A 26,684-nucleotide genomic window follows, 5' to 3' on the forward strand; every position below is an offset into this window, starting at 1 on the left:
GGCATGGGCTGCGAAGGAGAAGTGTCTCACCAAGAGGTACACCACCAGCGGGGAGTGCTGCAAAGCCTGCACCCTGGGAGAAGGGGTAGCGCAGCCCTGTGGGGTGAATCAGACGGTCTGTGAGCCATGCCTGGACAGTAAGTAGCTTGTCCTCGATGTCATCCCCGCAGCGAGCTTTGGGGGTGGGTGGAAACCGCCTGCTGCCTACTGCACTGGGGATAAAGCTGGAGGGAAGGGAGATTCCAGTAGAGGGGTGGGATGTCTGGGTTGAAAAGTCCTTTGGATCATTGCGTATGTATTGTCTTCTCATGACTACAATACAGGGTGCACCTTGAAAAAAATAGGTCTCCCCTTTGCTGTGTCCTCCCTTTTGGTACAGTCCTCACTCGGGTATTGGCTTGCTCCCGATCTAGCCAATTGCTCTCACCTGCAATTTTTTATGTGCCCGTTACTACGGTATCTGGTCTCCCTTTATATCAGTTAAACCCATTGTATCCCGCAGCAGGTGGGATATAACAAACAGAACATACACTCCACAAACACTCCAGCTACTGTCACTGAAGCCTGTCAACTGAAGTTGGCCGGTGTGGCCTCGGAGTCTGATCAGCCAGCTCCCAGTCTGCACGTACCAACTAACTTGCACATCCAAACGCAAAGAGGTTTGTGGGACTTTGCCCCCCGAGCCCTCCTCTGAGATCCCGGCCCTGTACGTTTTCTTCTACTGGCATTCCTGGCTTCCTTGGGGTCTCTATTCCCCTCCACACCCACTTGACCCCTACCCCTGGGCTTGCACTGGCCGATGGCAGTTCCTTGGTCCTCTCAGACGTTTGGGAAATTATCTATCTCTTGCTTAGCTGTATGGGCTGCCCAGTGGGACGTTTTCCAATGATCCCCCCCGTGTCTTTTATAGTGTAATAAAAAAGTGGTATTAGACTGACCATTTAGCAGGGGATGAGAACAAGGAAACCGCAGTAGGACATCAGATGCTTCATAGGCCCTGGTAGAGTACATGTGCTAGTGACCTGGGTGCACACGTAGTGATGAAATGATCGAGCAATTAGTTCTGTAGTGTAGTGTCATGGCAAGCACCAGCCCCCCCACCCCCAACCCGGCAATCCTCCACCACCAGAGCAGCCTGCCCTCCAAATATTTACCATGGCAGGAAAGTGCCAAAATGCTGCTGGTTCCAACTGTTTGCAGCGAAATCCACCCAAGCCAAAACATGATGGTGAAGGGCTGCGTGATGGTTTGTTTCACAATTATTATTATTTTGACCCAGAGCAAAACTGAAAATGCTGTTGGGGGAGAAGCCATCCCTGAGGGCAAGGCTGGGGCAGGATGGCTCAGTGGTTTGAGTATTGGCCTACTAAACACAGGATTGTAAGTTCAGTCCTTGAGGGGGCCATCTGGGGCAAAAATCAGTACTAGGTCCTGCCAAGTGAAGACAGGGGGTTGGAGTCAATGACCTTCCAAGCTCCCTTCCAGGTCTAGGAGACAGGTGTATAACTCTATTTACTATTATAAGGTTTCCCCTGTGGAGGAGAGGTCCTTGGGGCAGGTGTCTCCTGAAAACAGTTTTTGGAAGAGAGAGGACTGGTGGAGGAAAGGGTGCTGACCGGGAGGGAGCTCTGGGCAGGTGATCTGGCTCCATGACCAGTCACAGCTCTGCAGCACACCAGCTAAAAATATCAGCCTTCCTTCAAAATCAATGAATGCCACTTAACCTCGGAGTGAACGGCAGTAAAGACTCTGGATATTGAATGCCAGCCCCGCTGTCTGACCTTGGAGGAGACGCATGTTAACGCTGTGCAAAGCAGCTTCTACCAGGGAGCAAACCCTGCCCTGAGAATAGGCTGGTAACTCTCTGCAGCATTCTCTTTAGGTCTCTCTCCAGGTAACTCCCTGAGCAGAGATTCCATATTGATGCGCCTTTACAATCACACAGAGCACATGCTGGGTGAATCAGGTCCCAGAGGGACATGCCAGCTCTTCATTCCAGAAGGAAATGTGGCTTGAGAAGAAGATAAAATAATTCCCACCTGGGTAATGAAGGGAGCGCTTATGCAGTAAATGTCGAGTGGACGTGAATGGACATGCACGTGTCCTTGGATCACATTTGTTTGTGCAGGCAGATGGGAGTATCATGACTCTGACTCTGTGCTTGCACAAGTGTGTGTTGTGCCCCCACCTTTCGTGGCTGGTTCCCTGAGGATAACAGCCTACTACTGCTGCTGGTTAGTGATGTTGCTCCGTTAGCTCAAGTCTGTGCTGTGTAGCTGCAGGTTAACCATTCCTGGGGGTGGCTCTGTGTGCAAGTGTTTGCATGCTGGCTCTGTGGACCGTAGCTGTGTTTGTGGTGTGCATGCTGTTGGCTTTTCCATGCAGCGGCGGCTTTGTGCGTGCGATGTGCTGAATGCCAGGCTCCCAGACTCTTTCACAGATGTCGATATTAATCCTCATGGACACATGTTCGCTCTCCACTCTTGGCTTTCAAGTCGTTTCCAGCCTCACAATCCCAGAGTGGAGGCATGACATTTTTCTGCAACCGCCCCATCCTTCCGGCTGGGACGCATTCTCCCTGTGGGATGGAGCCATTCCAGTTCCAGGGAATTTGTGCAGCGGGGGGTGGGGGGGATTAAGAGAGCAGGATCAGAACTCGGATGCAGCCCTAGAGCGACTGGGAGGTGGCTGCATCTGTCCATTAATCTGCACGTGGGTGGCTGTGTGTATAAATACATAGGTTTCTGTTTTATGTGCCCAGCTGACCTTGACATGTCTTTGTATTGCATTAGTCCCAGGCTGGAGTGTGTATTTCCATCCTGCTGCTAGGACTCAGGATTAAAGGCTGGGTTTGGTCTCTGCTTTGTCACCCTGAGGAACTGAGCTACGCAACCAATCATGCATCAACAGAGTCTTGAGATGTCCCCTTCCCCTTACTCCTGTGCCACAAAGTAATCCAGAGGCAGGAGTTGCTCGGGGTAGAGGGACTGTATGGTCTAGATCAGGGGGTCTGAACCTTTTTCTTTCTGAAGCTTCCATGGACCACCAGTGCTGCCACAACTGGTTTTCTGCACATAAAAGCCAGGGCCGGCATCAGGGGGTAGCAAGCAGGGCAATTGCCTGGGGCCCCGTGCCACAGGGGCCACCATAAAGCTAAGTTGCTCAGTCTTCAGCTTCAGCCCCAGGTGGTGGGGCTCGTGGCAGCTGGGCTTTAGCTTTCTGCCCCGGGCTCCAGTGAGTCTAACACTGGCCCTGCTTGGCGGACCCCCTGAAACCTGCTCGCAGCCCCCAGGGGCCCCGGACCTCTGGTTAAGAACAGTTGATCTAAATAGGGCAGCAGGCTGGAAAATAGGAGCTCTGGATTCTAGTCTGACTCTGCCACTGACCTGCTGGGTGCGATTAGGCAAGTCATGTCGCTTCTCCGTGCCTCAGTTTCCCCATCCTTTGTTTGACTTATCTGTTTAGGCTGTAAAATCTTCAGGGCAAAGATTGTCTCTTACTATGTGTTTGTCCAGCACCTAACACAATGGGGCTACTTTAATGAAAATAATAAGGAAAAAACTAAGATGAGAAAAGCTATATAGAATAATTGTGCGGTTGCTGGTCATTATGTGATGGAGCCCTCTGATAATCCAGCCCCGTCATTTGGCCCAGGTGACCACCCACGCTCGCAGATTCCTCCAGTTCGCCCTGTGCCACCTGAAAAGCCTTTCCTTTGATTTGCTCTTGACTCGCCGGCCTTGTGTAATTGCAACTGATTCGACAACAGCAAGGCACAAAAGTCCATCCGTGCAAAACTCAGTCTGTGCAGATGGAGAAGAGAGCATCATTGGCTGCTAGGGAGGAAACCAGGTCTCCTTTCATGTTGAAGTTCAACCTGAGTCCTGCATTAGCCCAACTGGCTTCATTCCCCCTCCCACCGACAGCTTCTCCCGACCGCTGTCTCATGATTTATTTATTCATCTCCTCAACATCCATCGTTACATGGGGGCCTGTTGGATTCTCAGCTGTAATTGTTCAGCTCACATACCCTGCTGCCACTGAAAATGTGCCCACTCAGCCGATATGCTTTTCCGGTCCAGCTCCCCGTTCTAATGGCAGCTATCAATAATTCAGAATAATGTAAGGAATTAACCCAGGTTAATGGGAGCTGTGCACTTCAGCGTCTGACTGGGAACTGCTCAGAAAGGCACGGGAGGTGGGCAGGGGGGGAGCAGGACGGGTGAGAGGGAGAGAGAGAGCACAGATCTTTGTGCCGAGCTGGTGATGGGGTGGGGGTGGGGGGTCATGGGGGTCAGAGCCTGAATAAAATAGATTGGGGAGGGCTGATCTCCGTTCTGTGTTCAATTACGACCGTGAAATTGGTGGCTGCAGGAGGAACCAAGAAAGCAGAGGTGGGCAGAGAAGAGAGAGCTGCTGCTGGGATGGAAAACTGAAATCAACAGATTTAGGAGGAGGAGAAGAATGCTCCCCCCACCCCCCGCCCCAGCACACCCACATCCACTCCTTGAGGGGTTAAAGGGGCGGAGGAGCGCCTCCTGGGCAGGCTGGGACTGAACTGAGCCAGAGAGGATGGGAGTGTGGCAAATGGGAACATCATGGGGTGCCAGGGTGTTTGTTTGGGGGGTGCTTTCTGCCACAAAGCAGAGAATGGAAGCATCTTTCAAGGGCCAGCAGGGGGTGGTAGTCGTCCCCCCGGGCAGCACATGGTACAGCAGGAGAGGATGGTGTGGAGAATGGCAATACCTGGCCGCTGCCAGCAGGGAGGTGCATGGACAGCCTGGCAGAAGAAGCTGTGCCAAGGAGGTGGAAAGATTGGCAATATCCCCCTGGCACGCTCACCTTTCTGGATGCTCTTACTGCCGCCAGAAGCACTCTCTTCACCGGCACCAATGTTTTCCCTTAATAGCCAAGCTAATAGCGATCAACTGCTTTGGGCCACATGAGGACTCCTCTGCCTTTCATCGCTAGCAGCAGCATCCTTCTGGTGATCCTTCAACCCCAAGAACTGATGCTGCTGAATTATTGCAGACGCTGCCTAAAATAGCAAACCATGGCTGCTTTCCTCCCCTCTGAACCGGCGCACTGTCCTGCTGAAAGAAAAGCCCTCTGGCTGCACAGAGATGGAGCCGCGGGGCTTGACTGGCTGCCATCCATTCCCAGACCTCTTGGCAGATGGCCGGGACAGCTCCAAGCTATTCACTATGGCCGAGGACCCTCAAAGGTGCCTAACTTCCATTGGACCTGGGCCCAAACTCCAAAACCTGGTAGACACTATGGTAGGTCACCGTGTTCTGTTTATTGACATGATGCAGACCATGGGGAAGAGGAGGGGACTACATGGCCTGTTAAATTCTGTCCAGTGGCATGTCTGTGCAAGGAAAAATCAGCTTGTGATAAAGTCACCAGTCTGGGACTCACGTCACCTCCGAATCACACACCTACACGGGTCAACATGGAGTCTGTGGCTACCATTGTCTTCTCCTGCAAGGCAATACACATCCTACCATGGAAGACATGTCTACCACTCCCTGCCAATACAGCATCATGCCACAAGTCCGTGATTTAGCCACCTCTCCTTCAGGGCCGTACAGTCCTGCCAGGCAGGCCTTGGCTATACAGAACTCATTGCTTGGCATTGACTATCTTGCCAGCTCTTGCCCTGTATCGAGTCTTCCGCATTTGGTTGAGCTTATGGGAAAAGGTTGGGATGAGACCATGCTCAGATCTCCTGGCCAGTCTGGTTACTGAGAGAGACAACTCTGGTGGATGATCTCCTAATGATAGATGAACAGGAAGGACTGAGGCCAGTAGATTTGTCAGCCGCCTTTAACCCCATTGACCATGAGGTGTCACTGAGCGAGGCTGGTTCACAAGGTGCTCTCCATGAAGGCTCCGGACCTTTGGAGTTCACTTCCTGCCAGCCTTCAGGGGCCTACCTTTTCTCCTGGCTGGTGAGGAGATGAGCAGTTGGTAGGGATGGTAGCCATGGGTGGGTCTCTGGGGAACGTGTGTGATATGGTGCTTATGTTGTCGTGGGGTGGTTGGACTGGCTTGGTGGGAACTGACGGGTCTGTTTCTTTATTTTTTAAAAGATTGTCAAGGGCACTGGATGGGCTGCTGCCTTCTCGAGAGGAAGGGTGGCCGAGTGGTTAGGACACAGGACTAGGGAGACCTGGATTCAAGTCCAGAACTTTGGGCCTGTCACTTAGCCTCAGTTCTCCTCTGTACCATGCACTGCCTCACCAGTGGTGTGAGGCTCGGTATATTAGAGATGGTGAGGTTATAAGGTAACATGGCAATGGGGCCACCTTAGCTAGATGATAGTGCATACAAATCCCAATGGATGCATCTCCTTCTTCCTCAGCCCCACTTCTGTGCCTTTATTCATAGAGGTTCAGCCAGAAAAGGCCAGTCTGGCCTCCTGCCCAACACAAGCCAGCAAACCTCATGCAGGAATTCCTGCATCCAGCTAATAATTTCTGTTCTAGTTTCATAGGGGAGTGGGCAGGATATGTCATCCCACAGCGATCTGGCTTGTTCCTCTGCTCCCTTAGTTCTCAGCCCATGATCTAGCCGCCTCCTGTCTCCTCCTCTGATCCCACCATGACCTCCAAGTCTCCTTACTTCAGTGTCCCAAGCTCTGCACTGCTATGAAAGGCTCAAAGACCACAGCCCCCCTCAACTTTTCATTTCGAATGAAGCTGGAGTCAGATCCTGGCTCTGCTACAGACTCCCTGTCTGGCCTTGGGCAAGTCACTTAGGCTCAGATCCTCAAAGGTATTTAGATGCCCAACTCCCATGGCACTGGGAGATAGGTGCCTTAGTCTCTGTGCCTCAGTTCCCCATCTGTACAGTGGAGATAATACCACTGCCTTGCCTCACAGTTTGTAGGAGCTCAGGCTACAGTATCGGGGATCCTAAGTACCAGTGCTAGACAGGAAGCTAGCAAAGGGCAGGTTTAACCAAGACTCCAGGAGCAGGGCAGCTGTGATGGTAGCGCTCAGTCTGAGCAGAGCACTTTATGCCCTGTCATTCAGCAGGATAATTGCCGTCTCCGGCGAACGTCCTCGGGAGCTCGCCCAGGTAATTAAAGATTAATACAGGGATGGATCGCTTTCAAAATGCGGGGGAGGCTGAGCCGAGGATTAGGGTTAATTTCTCTGACACCTTTCTCCCCCAATGAGGGGAGAGATTCCAAGGCCCAGAGGGAGGAAGGAGGTCGGAGGTCCTAGCAGGTCAGAGCAGAGGAAATGAATTCAAAGGACGTAGTTGAAGAGACAGTGACGGGAGCCCTACAGGAACTCCTCTTCCCCGGGTTAAAAATAACTTCAGATACTGGGGTTCTTCCCAGTAGCTGGGGGGCGAGGGGCCCTCAAGAGTTTTTCTTCCCCCAACCCACAGGGCCCCCTCTGTCTGCTGTGGGGCCAGGTTAGGCAGGACCGGCGCTTCCATTAGGTGACCCTAGGCGGTCGCTTAGGGCAGCAGGATTTGCGAGGCAGCATTTTGCTGCCCTCGGTGGAAATTCAGCAGTGGGGGGTCCTTTCACTCCAGGTCTTCAGTGGAAATTCGGCAGTGGGTCCTTCACTTGCTCCAGGACCCGCCGCTGAAGTGTCCCGAAGACGCAAAGTGGAAGGACTCCCTGCCATCGAATGCTAAGAGGAGGAGCGCTGCCGCCTAGGGCAGCAAAAACCCTGGCGTCGCTTCTGGGGTTAGGGGCTGGGATAGCATGGGGCTTGGAGGGGAGCAGGCAGCCTATGCCCTGCTAGGGTCAGCTCAGAGCAGCCCATCACCCAGCTCCTCTGCCCAGCAAGGCCTGTGGGCCAAGCCAGCCCTGCCCCAGGACAGCCTTGTAGCCCTTTAAACTAGGCCCTGGACTCCAGCCTGCTGCACCTCCAGCAAAGTCTTTCTCTTGTGAGTTGAGTTCAGTAGCTCAGCTGTAGGTTAGGGGTTTATTACAGGAGTGGGTGAATGAGATTCTGCAGCCTGCAATGTGCCAGGTGCTGAACTAGATGATCATGAGGGTCCCTTCTGGCCTGAGAATCTCTGAGTCCAGGAGAGTTGGACATGCTGGGGAGGGGAGAGGGAAGCCAGTGTGGGATACATGTAGGGGAGATTGATTTACACGGAAGAATCAGTTCTGCAGGGTGCCGCTGAAACCGGAGACCAAGGAACCAAAGCTGGGGTGAGAGTCAGCAATTAGCATCGTACGCTCGTGTTTATATTGGACTCCTGCATCTTGATTCTGTCCTGGTCTCCATCAGTCATGGATGGGAAACAGATGCAGCTAAACAAAATGGGATGTGTGGCCTCTGTTTGGGGAAAATGGCTGTTTGGTGGGGGAATGGAGGGGGGGCAGCACCCCTCAGAAACAGCCCCGACAGGGCAAGGAGGAGAAAGCTTCCAGGGTGTTAGGAGAGGAAGGTTGGCTTTGTTGATAAGGCACCGGGCTGGGATTCAGGAGATCTTACTTGGATTAAAGATGTAAATTGTAAATGCTTTGGTGCAGGGACTGTTTTCTGTCCTACGTTTGCACAGCACCAACCTCAGTGGGCTCTGGCACTACAATGATACAACTATAGAAAATAATAATAATTCCGGGTTCAATTCCCATCTCCGCTAGACGTAGACGCCTCATATAACCTTGGCCAAATCACTCGGGCTGAGATCCTCCAAGCTATTGAGGGGGTCTAACTCCAATTGATTGATAATGGGAGTTTGGCACCTAAATAGCTTTGAGGGGCTGGGCCTGTTTTTCTCACGCGGTGTCAGTTCGGGGCCTAGCACAACGAGGCCCCAATCTCAGTTGGGGCCCTCAGGCACCTACAGTAATATAAATAATGAGAAGAATGCCTATAGCGCCTTTGGGATCACAAAGCACTTGACAGGCTGTATTCAGAGGGATCCCTTAACAGAAGGCGGGTGGCCAGTTCTGGGGTGGAACACAGCAGCCCCTCAGCACCATGCAACAGCAGTCATCCCCTACACTGACATGCTTAATGCCAGCTGCTCCCCTGCCCCTGTGGCTCTGAATGGATCGAAGCCCACAGCTGGGGGCCTGCAAAGTAATGAGAGGTGGACTCCATATCTGGGGAGGGTTTAGCAGCTGTGGGGGGCAGGTTGGTCACAGGATGGGGTGTCAGCATTGGGAGGGAAGCAGGATTTAATGTACGCCACTTAGGAACAATCAGTTGCACACATACAAAATGGGAAATGGCTGCCTAGGAAGGAGCACTGTGGAAAGGTATCTGGGGGTGATAGCGGATTGCAAGCTAAATATGAGTCAACAGTGTAGCCCTGCTGCAAAAACAAGCAAACATCATTCTGGGATGTATTAGCAGGAGTGTTGTGTTCAGTCCTGGGCACCATGTTTCAGGAAAGATGTTGACAAATTGGAGAAAGTCCAGAGAAAAGCAACAAAAACAATTAAAAGTCTAGAAAACACGACCTGTGAGGGAAGATTGAAAAAAACTGGTTTCAGAGTGGTACCGTGTTAGTCTGTATCAGCAAAAAGAATGAGGCATACTTGTGGCACCTTAGAGTCTAACAAATTTATTTGGGCATAGGCTTTTGTGGGCTAAAACCCACTTTATCAGATGCATGCAGTGGAAAATACAGTAGGAAGATATATATACAGAGAACATGAAAAAATGGGGGAGACTAATCAATTAAGGTGGGCTATTATCTGCAGGAGGAAAAAAAACTTTTGTAGTGATAATCAGGATGGCCCATTTCAAAACAGTTGACAAGAAGGTGAGAGTAACAGTAGGGGAAAAATTAGCATGGGCAGGCCTGGCGCTTCCATTTAGGCAACCTAGGCGGTTGTCTAGGGTGCCAGGATTTGGAAGGGCAGCATTTTGGCGGTGAGGGGTCTTCCGTGCTCTGGGTCGGCGACAGCAATTCTGCGGCGGGTCATTCACTCGCTCCGGGACCCGCCGCAGAATTGCCGCCAACGACCGGAAGTGCGGAAGGACCCCCACTTAGGGCGCCAAAAACCCTGGCGCCGCTTCTGAGCATAGGGAAATAGTTTTTAGTTTGTGTAATGATCCATCCACTCCCAGTCTTTATTCAGGCCTAATTTGATGGTGTCCAGTTTGCAAATTAATTCTAGTTCTGCAGTTTCTTGTTGGAGTCTGTTTTTGAAGTTTTTTTGTTGAAGAACTGCAACGTTTGGATCTGTAACTGAGTCTCCAGAGAGGCTGAAGTGTTCTCCGACAGATTTTTGAATGTTGTAATTCTTAACATCTGATTTGTGTCCATTTATTCTTTTGCATAGAGACTGTCTGGTCTGGCCAACGTACATGGCAGAGGGGCATTCCTGGCACATGATGGCATATATCACATTGGTAGATGTGCAGGTGAACGAGCCTCTGATAATGTGGCTGATGTGATTAGGTCCTATGATAGTGTCTCATGAATAGATATCTGGACAGAGTTGGCAACAGGCTTTGTTGCAAGGACAGGTTCCTGGGTTAGTGTTTTTGTTGTGTGGTATGTGGTTGCTGGTGAGTATTTGCTTCAGGTTGGGGGCCTGTCTGCAAGAGAGGACTGGCCTGTCTCCCAAGATCTGTGAGAGTGAGGGATCATCCTTCAGGATAGGTTGTAGATCCTTGATGATGCGTTGGAGAAGTTTTAGTTAGGGGCTGAAGGTGATGGCTAGTGGTGTTCTGTTACTTTCTTTGTTGGGCCTGTCCTGTAGTAGGTGACTTCTGGGTACTCTTCTGGCTCCGTCAGTCTGTTTCTTCACTTCAGCAGGTGGGTATTGTAGTTTTAAGAATGCTTTATAGAGATCTTGTAGGTATTTGTCTCTGTCTGAGGGATTGGAGCAAATGCGGTTGTATCTTAGAGCTTGGTTGTAGACAATGGATCGTGTGATGTGGTCTGGATAAAAGCTGGAGGCATGTAGGGAAGTATAGTGGGCAGTAGGTTTCTGGTATAGGGTGGTGTTTATGTGACCATCGCTTATTAGCACTGTAGTGTCCAGGAAGTGGATCTCTCTTGTGGACTGGTCCAGGCTGAGGTTGATGGTGGGAAATTGTTGAAATCATGGTGGGCTTCTTTTCCATGGCTCCAGATGTTGAAGACGTTATCAATGTAGCACAAGTAGAGTAGGGGTGTTAGGGGACAAAAGCTGAGGAAGCGTTGTTCTAAGTCAGCCATAAAAATGTTGGCATACTGGGACCATGCGGGTTAGGTTTTCTTTAGTCCGGAGAAGAGAAGCCCCAGAGGGGACATGATAACAGTTTTCAGGTACGCAAAAGGTTGTTATAAGGAGGAGGAAGAAAAGTTGTTCTTCATAGCCTCTGAGGATAGAACAAGAAGCAATGGGCTTAAATTGCAGCAAGGGAGATTTAGGCTGGACGTTAGGAAAAACTTCCTGTCAGGGTGGTTTAGCACTGGAATATATTACCTAGGGAGATTGTGGGAATCTCCATCATTGGAGATTTTTAAGAGCAGGTTAGACAAACGCCTGTCAGGGATGGTCTAGATAATTCTTAGTCCGGCCATGAGTGCAGGGGATGGGACTAGCTGACCTCTCGAGGTTCCTTCCAGTCCTATGACTGTATGATTCTATGTCATGGGGCAGTAGCAGGAGAGAGTGGGCAGCTGGGGAGTGCTGGCGGTGGGGTCGTTGGGGAGGGCTAGGCAGCTGCGAAGGGGGTGAGTGGACCCTTCTGAGGTAGCAAGGCATGGACTGGCTGCTGGAACATAGGCAGTGCCAGACTGAATCAGAGCGGGGATCCGTCTAACCCAGGACCCTATCTCTGACCATGGCCAGAGGGAGGTGCAAGAAACCCCAGCAGCAGGGCATTGTGAGACAATCTGCCCCTAGGAAAAATTTCCTCCCCACCCTTCCCTCCAACAGCCTCCCTGGCTCATACCCAGGCATGATACCACTTCCTTTCTCTGCATGACCCTCAGGGAGGCAGCACTGAATGAGTGTGTGCAGAAAACACCCCCCCACATCCCTCCCCCATTAACGACATACGCTAATTACTGGACAGTTATGCCAGAGATGAGCTTGTGGCTAACAGTTCTGGGGCCTCCCAACAGGGCAGGAGTTCAGGGTGCCTGGGGTAGCAAAAAGCTCCCACTGCAGCTTGGGGCTGCCCCCCTGTTTGTGCGGCAAATTGTCCTGCTCTGATTACAGGGTTAATGGCAGCTTCCTCCCACTCCCACCCCCGTTGTTAGGGTAGTTGGTGTCTTTCCCTCTCCTGAGCTTCCCCTTCCTTATGGGGCTGGGTGGGTTGGGGATTTGCTATCAGAATCCCGAGCTTCCCCCTACTAGGCTGCTGATTCAAATCCAGCCAGAGGGAAAAGCTTGGGAAGCGAGCCACTGGCCTCGATCCAGTGCCCGCTGGACAAGGAGCTCTATCATCCCCTTAGCACCGATGAGCAGGCTGGGGAGTGGATGGGCCGTGGAGAGTTAGGAACCTCAATACCTTTGAGGATCTGGGCCTGAGCTGTCAGGGAGAGGCAGGACAGTGTGTGGCCATGATCTGGGGAGAGGGGACGTGGGTCTCCAGGGTTGTCAGTCTGGCACCTTTCACCAGCATTAAACATGCTTCCTAGTAATAAAACCCTTAATTTCCTTGGTTTTTATAAGCTCATGCTGCAGCTGCAGAGGGCTCTTGAATCTCCTCTTGTTCCAGCTGGGGTAACAGCCGCATACAGCTAAAGAAGTTGCCTGTGCTAGGGCATGACAGAGCCCAGAGTGTTTGTCCTGCCACAGCTCCTGCCTTGGGCCAGTTTGCATTGCCACTAGTAGCTCAATTTGGGGGGGGGTGTGGCGGGGGCCTCGATATAGTTCTATAAGTCTTTGTAGGAGCAACGGTATTGTCTGGCTGTCCTGCAGGGCGGCACAGCTGTGGCAGCCACTCTTTTGCCCAACGCCGCAGAGATGGATCCAGGAGCTTCCAGAGCTGCTACAGCTTGAGTTAAAAAGCCAAGGCTGCCTAGTCAGGGCAGTAACAGACTCATATCTTCTGCAGATCAGCATAGGCCTGTACCATTCGCTCACCGGGGGGTTACCCGCACACTGATCTCTCGCTCGCGCTCTCTCTCATTGCTCCATTGCAGGCGTGACCTACTCGGATACCGTCAGTGCCACGGAGGCGTGCAAGCCGTGCACAGAGTGCGTGGGCCTGCAGAGCATGTCGGCTCCCTGCGTGGAGTCAGACGACGCCGTCTGCAAATGCGCCTACGGCTACTACGAGGATGAGGGGAGCGGCCAGTGCAAGGAATGCGACATCTGCGAGGTGGGCTACGGGCTGATGTTCCCATGCGGGGACACTCAGAACACGATCTGCGAGGAGTGCCCCGACGGGACCTTCTCTGACGAAGCCAACCACGTGGACCCCTGCTTACCCTGCACCATCTGTGAGGAGAACGAGGTCATGATCCAGGAGTGCACCCCGATATCCGACGCTGAGTGCAGAGGTAATGGGCCCCGGCGTCCCTGTGCTGTGGAGCGTGGATCATGGTGGTTCAGATTAACACATTAGGGCCAAATCCAGCCCCATTATAGGCAATGGGAGTTTGGCCCTTAGCTTCCTTGGGCTCATGATTTGTCCCTTAGTGACTTTCAGGTCAAAAGGAATAAGTCACCCAGCATGCCTTCCATTCCTGCCTCTCAAAGCATTTTCCCAAGGGTAGTTCTGGAGCATTAGCCTCACCTTACTGAAGGGGGAATTGAAGCAAAAGGAGGGTGAAGTGATATATCGATGGTCACACTATGAGCCAGTGTCAAAATTAGAAAGAGGACCCAGGAGTCCTGGCGTTCAGTCCCCTGCTTTGATTATGACACTGCTCAAACAGCTTAGCAAAGAACCCAGGGGTCCTGGCGTTCAGTCCCCTGCTTTGATCACAATATCACTCAAATTGCTTAGAAAAGAACCCAGGAGTCCTGACTCCCAGTCCCAGCCCCTAGACAATGTGGCCTCCCAGCAAACTGGGAACTTTAGAAGAACTCCCCTCCCCGCCTCTGCTCCCCACCTTTCCAGGACATAATGGTAAAGCAGGACGTGCAGGGTTTGATTGTTCCATATGGTTCCACCTGTCACTTCAAACAGATCTGGCTTCCTCAGCAATGTCACCATGCCAATATAGAAACAGGTCCCAGATGAGCAATGGAACCAGGCACCATGTTCTCTGACTCTGCCCCCACGGCATGGCCTTGGCAGCTATCCCCCCAAGTGAGAGAGATCTCCGCCTGGTTAGCCCCCCACCCAGCTGCTTCTGCATCAGAGACAGGGGAATGGGTGTATGGAAGTTTTTTCATATGGAAATTCTTTGACTGCCCATCTGTGTTCGCCTGGGAGGCCCAGGGATTAGATCAGGGGAATGTGAGCTTGGCCAACTCCCTTAGTGGCTTTGTGCCTCAGTTTCCCCATGTGGATAAAGGGGATAATGGTGCTGCACCCAGTGGGTTACGGTATTTTGGGATCCTCCAGTGAAAGACACTATAAATGCAAAGCACTGTCTGTCTCTGCTGTATCCCCAGGGCTGATACTGATCATCCATCAGCTTAATTCAATGCTGAACATTATAATTAAAACTGCTACACATAGTAGAGAGAGCAGCGTGGATCGTAGGCTGCAGCCACTGGAATGGCTGGGGTCAGAGTGCTGGTTCTGGACAGTGGCTCTGCACACATCAGGGTAATAAAGCAGCAGCTCCAAGGCTAGCAGGGAAATTGAGGATGAAATACTGTCTCTGATGCAGCCCTGGGGATTTCAGGGGTTTGACGCTCAGTAAGCAGATTCCAGAAAAGCCAGCACGTTCTGACCACGTGGCTTTGTATCTGCTGCTTCCAGCTCTCACGTGGCTTGCAAACATCCACCCTGCACTGGCGGCTGGTCTGGTGTGTTTCCAAGGGGTCTATGACTTCCCGGCAACGATAGCATCTTGGCTCCAAGGTGAAGCCCAGCTCATGTGTGGAGGGATGTGCCCAGAGGCCTTTGCTGGCTGCATTTAAGAATAATCGGCCTGCCTGGTAGTTACAGGAACCTGGAGCAAAGAGGAGATGTGTAACAGCTTCAGACGCTTTGTTTGTGGTAGTTGGAGCCTGGCAGTCCTGGCCTTCTGCAAAATGGCATTTGGCAGCCGGCAGGCCCCTAATGGGAATTAATTGAGGCATTTAGTCGCTGCCAGGCCTAGGGGCTGCACTGCCCCAGGAGGAGCTAGTGTGCTTCATTTGGGGGACTGGCGATGTGGAGCGGACACAACTTCTCTGAGATTCCCGGGGCACAAGGCCCAGGGACAACATCTCCCTAAAATCCTACAGCAACCCCATGTAGTTCAGGACCTGCTGGCTCCAATGAGGCTCAGTGCCTGGCAGAACCGGTCAGGGCTGCCCAGAGGATTCAGGGGAGCTGGAGCAAAGTGGGGAAGCTGCGGTGCTTGTACTCACCCTGTAGCTGTCCAGGTCTTTGGCGACATTTCGGCAGCAAAGGGTGCTTCAGTCGCTCCGTGTCTTCGGCAGCACTGAAGGGCCCCCTGCCGCCGAAATGTTGCCAAAGACCTGGACCGCCGCCAGGCCAGGGCTCGAGGGGCCCCTGTGGGGCCTGGGGCAAATTGCCCCACTTGCCCACCCCCCCTGGGCAGCCCTGGAACCGTGCCAGTTAGCATGTGGGATCAGTGACTGTTTTCTGAGGGTCCGCTGTGCCACCCCGCAGTTGGGATGCAGGCCGGGCTGCATTTTGCTGGGGAATTGTGTTAAGAAGAGGGAAGTAAGGAACTGGGAGCATGGGACAATGCTTCAATTCTCCCTTGGGATTATTGTGGAATCAAATCTCAGGATGGGGAAACAGGCCAGGGGGGTTGGGGGGTGAGACAGAGCAAATCCACGCAGCCCTGCAGGGAATGGCAAGCTCTGGCCTGTTGGCTTCAGTCCCTCAGCTCCTTTGCTGTTTCTTCGAATGCCCATGTTGAGTTCAGGTCCTGGCGTGTCATGTCAGTGGGATCCGGAATCGGGATAGAGACTGAGCTCTGGGGTAAGGAATGAGCACTTGGGGCCAGTTAGGGATCGGCTGTAATGTCAGCCTGGGACTTTGCCTCAGCCCCTCAAAGATATTTAAGCTCCTCACTTCCACCTAGGCACTCTGGGCAGAGAAGAGCTAAGCCTGGGCCTGGGAAGTTTATGGTCCAATGTAACCCACTGGTGGGTATGAACTACCAGTCCCAGGTCCCAGAAGAGGTGAGTCTGTTACGGCCCTAGCTAAGGCGCTTGGGCTTACACTACAGCAGCTTATGGTTTTTTTTATTTGTTTTTTTTAGCTCTGAAGATTCCCGGTTCAATCCCCCAGGGTGCAGGCCAACCGAAATTACATGCAGATTAGCACTGTAATGGTTTACACAAAATGTCACCCGTGTAGGGAAGGGATGCATTTATCGGAGGAGCAACAACGCACACGATCTGATTCCCTTTGTTAGAGGATCAGCTTCTGTCATCTGGCAGTAACCTCCTGTGCCCCCAGGCTGAGTCCTCTACTGCCTCAGCCATGCTGATGACACTTCACGGAGAGGCCTCTGTTCCCCAGAGGATTTCCCAAAAGGGGCAGCCCTTTATTTAGGAAGCTCATTAGCAGGATGAATGGCCCAATGGGCTGGTGGCAGGGGTGGGGGAGGGCACCAGTTTCCTCCTTTGGTTGGAGACATAGTTATGCTCCCTGCCCGGAGCACAGAAGTAGAGAAGAGACCATTGTGCCATGGGCGTCTCTGATTCACCACTGCAAGGCAGGGGGAGTTCTGGGCAGCCCTTTCTGGCTGATCCCTTTACAGGGTTGAATAAATGGAGCCAGAAGTCAAGGCACAAAGGGCGGGCTTTGTTAGCATGGTTTTATGCTCAGGGGCACAAAGGGTGGGATCAGAGCCCAGCAGGAAATAGCCAGGAAGGCCTCCCAAGGGCTTGCTCTGAAAGGACAGTGTGGGATGCCACAGGAGGAGTCTGTCCCAGCCCAGCCGAGGACAGTGTGCAGAGTAGGGAGGGCTGCCAGTTGCTATAAGCATTTCTTCTGAACCAGGAGCAATTGCCAGCCTGAGAAACTACCTCTGGATCTGGGTTTGCTCTTGTGCCAGGCCCCGTGTGGCACTTTAGTTAGACAGTTCCTATGGCAAGGGTCGGTGACTCGGCAGGCTCCATGGCCCTGCTTGCATCATGATTCACCCTTAGTTGGAGGGGATGGCAGAGGGGCCTGTGTGTGTATTCAGATGGGCAGGGTTTTTGTTAAAGGTTCTGGACAGGCATCGCTCCTGGAGCAAGGGCTCATCTGCAGTGTGTTTCTGACATGCCTCTCAGAGGGCAGTCTGGCGCGGGCGCGCTCTGAGCTGGGCATGGCAGAGCAGGAACTTGGGCAGCTACCAGAAGGGAACTGCTAAGGTCTGTCCTGATTTAGAGCGCACGAGCAGCCTAGAGCAAAAGATACCAAAGGTCTAGAACTACAGGCAGCAGCATGGACCATTCCAATGGCTGGCACTAGAACCTCGGGCTGCAGCATGGACCATTCCAACGGCTGGCACTAGAACCTCAGGCTGCAGCATGGACCATTCCAACTGCTGGCACTAGAACCCCGGGCTGCAGCATGGACCATTCCAACGGCTGGCACTAGAACCCCGGGCTGCAGCATGGACCTTTCCAACTGCTGGCACTAGAACCCCGGGCTGCAGCATGGACCATTCCAACTGCTGGCACTTTGAGCCCCAGACTACAGTGTGGACTAGTCCAATTGTTGGTGCTAGAACCCCAGGTCGCAGCATGGACCATTCCAACTGTTGGCCCTGGAACCCAAGGCTACAGTGGAATATTCCAGCTGTTGGCCCTGGAACCCATAGCCTGCAGCATGGACTATTCCCAGGGTCGGTGCTAGAGCTAGAAGGTGGATCGCTCCATACTCGTGTAGCAGACAGATCATCAGGCAATGGAGAAAGCAGCAGTTTTGGGAGGCTCGGTGGCACCAGAGAGAGTTAAAACAGAAGCCAAAGTGTCAGCTCAGCTGTCATGCTCCCCTGGCAATGGGATGCTGTATGCAGCGGAGGCTCCAGGCACCAGAGCTCCAAGCGCATGCGTGGGGCAGCAAGCCATGGGGGGTGCCCTGCTGGTCCCTGGAAGCAAAAAAGCTAGAGCCACCCCCGGTTGTAAGGCTCAGAGACTGTTTCTTGCAAGAGACTATAAAATCTCAGGCCTTGCCTTCGCCTGCCCTGCTCACCTCCCCTGCCATCTTTCATAACCTCCCCAGGACTGTTTTCTGCCTTTTCCCTGGCAACAAAGGGTTAGGGCCCTCCCTGCATCAAAGGTACAAGATGAGACACATTTTCTTCACCTGGCATGCCTAGGTGCGGTTCTTGGCTGAACACGGGGAACCAGCCAATAGGAAAATGTTTTCCTCCCTTCCAGAGCCGAAAGGACAGGGTGTGTCCCAGCAGGCTGACAGAGCAATGGGGCATGCATGGAGGGTAGGAGCGTCTGGGCACCGACAAGAAGAGAACAAACTGGGAACCCTGCTGCTCACTGACTCTGAATGAGCGTGCAGGCTACTTGCTGTGTGACTCGTGCCAGTAAGCTCGAGGGAGGGGATCCAGGTGAAATAGGAACACCTCGATATTAGCAAGGGAAGACCCTAGCTCCGTTCCTGACTCCATGCCTGTTGTGGAGACAGGTGGCGTTCCTGTACACAGGTCTCACGGCAGATGTGTGTTTGCTGCGTGATAGCTATGTCTGCAGGCTAGATAGCACAATAGTTCTGTGTATTAAAATCAGTGTGATGGTGAGCCCTAATTGAGGTTGGGGCCCCATTATGCTAGGCACTGTACAGACCCAGAGTAAGAGAGTCCTTGCCCTGATGAGCTAAGGGTCTGATCTGCAAAGGTATTTAGGCACCTAACTCCCATGGATTTCAGTGCGAGTTACGCACATAACAGTTTTGGGCCTACAGCCTAAATAGCCAAGGAAAACAGTAGAAATGGTATTATCGCCATTGTACAGATGACAAACCGAGGCCCAGGGAGAGTGACTCAAGTTCACACAGGACAGTCTGAGATGGGTAGGAGCTGAACCCCTCTCTCGAGTCTTGGACACCTGCCCACAAGCCCATCCTTCCTGTGCAGGAGAAAGAGATGTATATGCACAGTGCAGCACCCCGGCAATGCTGGGCTTCTGGTGCCTGGGTGGAGCTGATCCACCGAACCACCCCTGAGGGTTTGTTACTGCTGCTGCGACGCAACCAGGCTCCAGGTGGAAAGTAGGGCTGAGAAGAGGAGCAGCAGAAAGAACATCTCTCACCTCAGGCTCTGATCTAGTCAGATTTCATCAGCAAAGTGGGGTCGGGCCAGGCCAGGCCAGCACTATGGTGAGAGATCTTGCAGGAAAAAACCCTGGCCATTCGTGATAATCACACGTGATGTGGGCATATCTCCTAGGAGCAGGAGATGAGATGTTAACCAGTGTTCTGGCAAAACTCAAGCGGCACAGCAATTTAATCTCCTGCCATGCAGGATTGATCCTGACAATGTCTTCTAGTGAGTCATCCTGCCTAGATGTCAATATCTCCAAGGGTGGAGCTTCCATTGGAAGACTATCACACAGTCACGTAGATCCTACTGTTGAGGATGTTTCTCTTGATATTTATCCTGCATCATATTACCTTTTTTTTTTTTATTAACTATCCTGTTATGTCTAGTTACAACTTCTTGGACCAGTCTCTTTGATACTGAAATAGTTGTGGCTTTAGGTGGCCTGTCCCACCTTGGTTATTACTTATTCAAGAGAATTGTGTTTGGATGAGTATAATCTGACACCCTAAATTCCTTCTCAATGTTCCCCTGGCAATGGGTATTCTTGGCTCCTCTCTTCCATAAATTGTAGGCCAATGCTGCTGTACAGAGCCAGCTCTGAGGAAGGGACAGAAGGGCAGGAACAAAACCAATTTGAATCATAGGTGATTTGTAAAAAGAATCCATTCTGAGAGGTAATATGAGGAAAATCAGTGGATCTGATTTTTATTCCCCGGTCTCCCACTTACCTGCTGGGTGACTTTTGGCACACCACTTCCTCTTTGTCCTTTGGCACGTCTCTTTAGATTGTAAGCTTCTTGGGGCAGGGACTGCCTCTTACTAAGTGTCTGTGCACTGCCCTGCAATAGGGGGCTCTCACCTCAGGGTAACTGAAATACAAATAATAAGAACATAAGAGCATAAGAAAGGCCATACTGGGTCAGACCAAAGGCCCATCTAACCCAGTATCCTGTCTTCTGACAATGGCCAATGCCAGGTACCCCAGAGAGAATGAACAGAACAGGGAATCATCAAGTGATCCATCCCCTGTCACCCATTCTCAGCTCCTGACAAACAGAGGCTAGGGACACCATCCTTGCCCCTCCTGGCTAATAGCCAGTGATGGATCTATCCTCTATGAACTTATCTAATTCTTTTTTGAACCCTGTTATAGTCTTGGCCTTCAGAACATCCTCTGACAAGGAGTTCCACAGGTTGACGGTGCAGTGTGTGAAGAAATACTTCCTTTTGTTTGTTTTAAGCCTTCTGCCTATTCATATCATTGGATGAGCCCCTAGTTCTAAACCTGAACCGAAGTTAATTTTAGGTGTGTTTGAGGTTGGAGCTGAACACTTTGCAGACCACTAAAAAGCTGCCTCATCTCCACCCCAGAGGAGGCTGCATTTCAGTGACATGGGAACAGCTTCCTGTTCTACTGCAATGGCCATTGGATGAACAGTGCTACATAGACTGTCCCACATTCTTGCTAAGAATCTGCATTGCTCTGTGTTCCGTTCGACATTCTAACTGCTTGCTGCTTCTTTGCATTCAGCCTTCCCCAGTGGTGACCCTTACCTGTGAGGGAGGCCATCAGGTTACTGCAAACCATGCTCAAATGATCATCGCAGTTGCCTGCCCTGCCTTTCAGCTCTTCCCTGACCTGCTTCCCCCCTTGCATAGCCTCATCTACACAGTCTGCAGTCCCAGAAGCTCTGCTTGTTGCTGTCTTTTCATAGTGGGATGCATTTGCTCTGGTGCTGAGTGTACCAGGCACCGGGTAGCCTAATAGCCATGCTGCCGATTTCATGTGATGTTCCTAGACAACAGTGCTACAAAGGAGTGTGTGGCTTATTAATCTTCCTAGTCCAGAATGCTCCCCGCACTGCAGACTGGCCTCCCGCTATCAGCCGCTCCCAGTTTCCATGCTGCCCATGGTATTTGGCAGTAGCGCTGCGTTTCTGAAGCCCTTATCGATCTGCTTGGCGCTCCAGATTTCACGCCCTTTAGAGAGCGACAGGTCAAACCCCCGCGGTCCTTGAGCGTCAGGAAAAAAGCCTAGAGTGAACAAAAGCTGGTAAAGAGCAAAGGGCAAAGATGGTTCTGAGCTGGCTGGAGGCAGGATCAGCTGGCCCAGGGTGGAGAAAGGGTATGGAAAAGATTCAGCTCTCTCTGGCATTACATGCCTGCATACAAAGACTGCCACCTGCAGTGATATGTGACGCTGACCTGCCAGAGCTAATGAGAGGGACTAATAAGAAAGAAGAATGGGAGGCTTGGTAGATTAGTTACACAATGCGCAGCACATGATAACCAAAGCACCACCAAGGGTGTGCTCTGTTTAGGGTTGGCAGACAGTGGTTAGAGATGGGTTCAGGCTGCAGAATTCAGGGGTGTTAGGCTGTGGGCTTCCCACCTCTGCCAGGAAGTCCCGACAGTCTTTGGGCAGGTTTAGTTCCACCTGAGATAAAAGGCTCCTCTTGCCCTGAGCCCCACCGGAGACAGTCAACGGTGGCGATTGTGCAGTACCTGTTTTCATAGCTCGCCCATCCATGTGGCATGGTGGGGAGAGATGGCTAACAGTATTAAGGGCTCCAGAGGGGTATGTCTGTGTGAGGAGGGGGCGGGGCCTCATCTTGGCTCCTCCCCCTGGGTGCCAGCAGAGCTTCATTGGGAGACTGCTGGCTACCCCCTCCGAAAAGGTGGCAAGACTCACTGCCCAGCCCCTCTGGAGGCGTTATACCTCCCCTCCCCGTTCTGTACAGTGCCATTCCTGAGTGCTACAGAGGAGAAAGGGAGGTGGGGTGAATTGCTAGCTCCATTTTTATTCCCCTTGGCAGATCTTCACCCGCGCTGGACGCCTCGGACCCCAACCCTGATGGGGTCTGACAGCCCCGTGCCTTTCACCAAAGACCCGTACAATACCGAAGGCATCACCAGCACCCTCGCAGATACAGTCACCACCGTCCTGGGTAGCTCCCAGCCAGTCGTGAGCCGCGGCACTGCTTATAACCTCATCCCTGTCTACTGCTCCATCCTGGCAGCCGTGGTGGTGGGGCTAGTGGCCTACATTGCTTTCAAAAGGTAGGCAGGGGCCAATGCGCTGGGGGATTCTAGGACGGAGGGAGGGATCCAGGAGTCGGGGAGGCTGCCGGCCTCAGACTGAGACCCAGGGCCGTTACTGCCTCATCGGGCAGCTTTCTCTAGCAGCACCTGATTATCTTGGGACCTGTGGTGATAATGGGTCAGATCTGGAGTTTTACACAGATTTACACTTCGCAGTGGTGTAAATGACAGCACTGAAGGGGCACCTATGGGAGTTGGGCACTCATCTCCTATGGAAGGCCAAGAGGAGTTGGGCACTCACCTGTCCTGCAGTGCAGAGCAATGGAGAGTGGGGCCTATATGGTCTCTCTCGCCTATCTTGCTCTATCTTTAGCTTGCTCGTTTCCCTTGGGGAGGCTGCTTGTAATTCTGAGACTTTCTGCAACGCCATCACTTTCAGGGTCGTGCACCCTCTCACCCCCTTTTGTGCTGAGGTTTGCACCTGGTGCCTATGCAGGTCGCAGCTGGTTCAGTGCTTGCACAGAGGGTTACAACTTCTCCACATACCCACGCGCTGGAAATAATCCCTTATCACTGTTATTCCTAGGGAGGAGGCTGAATTCTCTGCCATTGACTAATCAGTGATGCCAGCAGAGGTGCATCCATACCCCCCTCCAAAGACATTCCCATGTGCGCACCCACAAGCATGTTCGCACATGCACACCACACAGTTTATATTCGCATATTCTCACCCAACTGCCTGTGTGCACTGAGTCACTAAATTCACATTCAGCTGCCCGTGCGCACACAATCCCATGTACCTTTGCATTTCGCTTGGTTCAATGCTTCACATGCACACACCCACATGCTATTTCACAGGCATTTCCACGCGCACACAGCAAAGCACATCAACACATGCCTTTACATGCGTGCACACATGGTTTAACATGCATTTATATCAGCACGCACAAGCATAGCTGTATTATTGATGAAAATGCAGTCATTTGATTAGCCCTACACTCGCTGTCCATTATTAAAAACATTCAAGAGATCAAATCATAGAAGCGTAGGACTGGAAGGGACCGCAAGAGGTCTTTTAGTCCAGTCCCCTGCACTCAAGGCCGGACAACCTTATGACCAACCTCAGCGAAGTTTATTGTCTTAAGAAAAAATAGTACAATACAAAAAGGATGTTTATGTACCGCTCCCTATTTTTATCGTAGGCCCATTTACAAGTTAAAAGCTTTCAATATAACACCCAAGACTAACATTCACCCATCAGCTTTTTTTTACCTTTTTTGTCCTGGTACCAGGGTGTGCCCCTTAGCACCTTTTGAACAAAGCACTCCACACCACGCCATGAAGACGGGCTCTGCGTTGTACCAGAGCAGGACACACGTGTGTCTTGATTTGGACAGGATTTATATTTGCTAATGCTAAATGCCGTCTCTAGCTTTGCAAAGTATTGTGGGAGGGATCACTCTTAATGTAAGCAGCCAAGCGTGACCCTAATACAACTTAGTGCTAACATTCATATCTAATGTAATGTATATAATATTAATATGGTGGGTACAACATACACCTCTACCCTGATATAACGCTGAGTGCCGCCTCTCAGAGAGGTGTATTAACTGCATCGTCAGACAAACCCGCGTGGGAAGTGTCTACAGTATGATGCTACAGCTGCAGCACTGTCACTGTGCCTCTGGAGGGTAGCCATACCCTCGCTCCTCATTTATACCTAGCTGAGACTTAGACAGCCAGCCCTTTGAGGCAAGGAGAGTCTCTTTGCTCTGGGATTGTACAGCACCTAGCACCCGGGGGGGGGGTCTTGATTCATTACTAAGGCTCCCAGGTGTTACTGCAATACATCATAGTAATCAGTGTCACGATGCTGGAGCCTGGATCTCTAAGGCCAGCAGGTCTGGCTCTCTGCTGCTTTGCCCTCGTATCAACATTTATACCAGCACTGCAAAGGCAGACTGGGCACAAAGGGGCAGGACAGGGAGAATGAGGCTCTGTGACTCTGGCTGACTTACAATAAGATCCAGGTAAGAGGCTGGTGGATGTGGCAGAATTGGCTGTTTCATTCTTCTTTGCTGGGCCCGTCTGTAGGTGGAACAGCTGCAAACAGAACAAACAGGGCGCCAACAACCGCCCTGTCAACCAGACCCCCTCTCCGGAAGGAGAGAAGCTTCACAGCGACAGCGGGATCTCCGTGGACAGCCAGAGCCTTCACGACCAACAGCCACCAACGCAGGCCGCACAGGTGCAGGGTAAGGTTCATCCACCAAGCTGCGCGAGGGTGGGCCCGGGGCTGGGAGAGCAGGGAGGAGTCTGCAGTTCATGGCTGGGGAGCCCTGGTGGAGCTGAGCGGGTCAGACATGGTATGGCAGGGAAGGGAGCTGCGGGTCAGGATTGGGGTAGGAGTGGCTGGACAAGGGTTGCAGATTGGGACAGGGGGGCAGTGGGGAGCCCAGGACTGAAACAGTAGGGTGATGCTGCAAGTCCAGACTGGGGAAATGATACACAGGAGGGTACGAGTCACAGGCATCCCCTGGTTTGCCAGTGTGTACAAAGCACTAAGCTGCCCACCCCCGATCCTGGTGCTCTCCTGGGCTTTCTGACCCCTCCTGGTTCAGTTCCACCTCCCAAAGGCCGTAGTGACCCTGCTCTGTCCATCCTCTTCCCTGCACAGCTGTCAAAGGAGATGGGAACCTCTATACCAGCCTGCCACCAAACAAGCAAGAGGAGGTGGAGAAGCTCCTGAACAGCTCCCCAGAGGACACCTGGCGTCACCTGGCGGGGGAGCTGGGCTACAAGGAGGATCACATAGACTCCTTCACGCAGGAGGAGTGTCCTGTCCGGGCCCTGCTCTCCGACTGGTCCAGCAAGGACAGCGCCACCATGGACACCCTTTATTCCGCCCTGCGTCGAATCCAGCGGGGAGACATTGTGGAGAGCTTGTACAGCGAGTCGACCGCCACGTCGCCGGTGTGAAGGGAGGGGTGGGAGAGGCGCTCCCCAGCCAGCCCCTCTGCGACCCCATGGAGATACCAGCCGGCGAGAAGATATGAAGGAAATGGGGTTCCCGCCTGGGTCCCCCGCTATTTACGAACAATCCCATATGCACTGACCTCTTATTTTCAGTATTATCTCCTTTTTTCCATTACCCTTTCCCCTGGGGGACCGGCCGATGCTAAAGCAGAAGCGATAAGCCAAGGCCACCGGGGGCTGTGGCCTCCTTCGGTCTTGCTGGGACCTAGGAGCGCTTGACGGCTTCGGAGCATCTTGTATGAGCAGAACAATCTCTTGTGCACCCCCTCGAACCCCAACAACATGTCTCCAGTAGCTGCAACAATGACCGCGTTTGCTCTCACTCAGATCTCTCCTCTTTCTTTCTCTGTCTGCTTCGTTTCCCCTCTTCCACTCCCCCTCTGCCCCCCACAATATCCACCCCCTTCTGTTTGCCCCTGGTCACCAGTTGCTCTCCCTTTGAATTGCATCTACCCAGCCAGGAAGGACGAACCCGACTGAATTCAGAGAGAACTGGGTGGATTTCAGGGCTAACATTTGAGTGAAGATGTTATTGACAGGGCATTGGGATGGAGGGTGGGGAGCAGAGGGATGTAATTAGAAAGAGCTACTCAAGGATGCAGCATGGGGGAAAAAGGGCTTCTGACACATTTGTGCCTCTGCACTGTCCTTGGGAGTGGGAGAGGGGTGAGAGGACTTTGTTTCTAGCAGGCACAATCTATACTGTGAATCATGAAACATACAGCGTGCGGGTTGGCAAGAGATCCACGTGCCTCCGTGACACGCACATGCCTCAGGCTTGGAAGAGTTTGCCTTGGTCATTAGCAGCCAGGCTGCCTAACACATTAAGAAACAATCTAGTTACCTATGGAATAATGTCATTTGCCTGCCTTGGGTGCTCAGCGGTCAATTGCCAGCACCTTCCCAGGCACTGAGCTCTCCTGGGTAGACGTCACCCTTGTTAGAGCCACCAAATTCCAGTGGAGAATAGCAAACAGCTAACAGTGCCTGGGAAAGCAGAAAACAATTGCCATCCGCTATGCTACAGGTCAGCCATCAATCCTGGTGCTGCCATGGAGAGCTGGAGCAGCTGCTGTCATCCCAGACCTCTCCCGTATTGCACCAGTTAGTCACTAGGAGACAGGCTCTGTGCCCTTCCTCGGATCAGTGAGCCACCCACTGTAGGCTACAACGTATCACGCTGCTGCATTAGCGGCCAACGAGCAAGGGGAAAGTGGGGCTGGGCGATCTTAGTGATGGAGTTGATTTTATCCTGTATGGGTTCTTAGAGCATGATCAGTACCGTAGTATCTGAGCTGGTACAGATGAGGCTTGAA

At 52.3% G+C, this 26,684-nt stretch overlaps 1 protein-coding gene across 1 annotated transcript; it reads left to right on the plus strand.

Annotated features, from left to right (window-relative positions):
* NGFR (nerve growth factor receptor) lies at nt 1-26,684 on the plus strand. Its single transcript, XM_032791483.2, has 5 exons — nt 1-137; nt 13,081-13,440; nt 22,107-22,350; nt 24,427-24,587; nt 25,010-26,684. Exons 2-5 carry the CDS (start codon nt 13,155-13,157, stop codon nt 25,309-25,311), a joined length of 993 nt encoding a protein of 330 aa, XP_032647374.2. The 5' UTR covers nt 1-137; nt 13,081-13,154; the 3' UTR covers nt 25,312-26,684.

The sequence above is a fragment of the Chelonoidis abingdonii genome, chromosome 21 (genome assembly GCF_003597395.2).
Source record: "Chelonoidis abingdonii isolate Lonesome George chromosome 21, CheloAbing_2.0, whole genome shotgun sequence".
Taxonomy (NCBI): domain Eukaryota; kingdom Metazoa; phylum Chordata; order Testudines; family Testudinidae; genus Chelonoidis; species Chelonoidis abingdonii.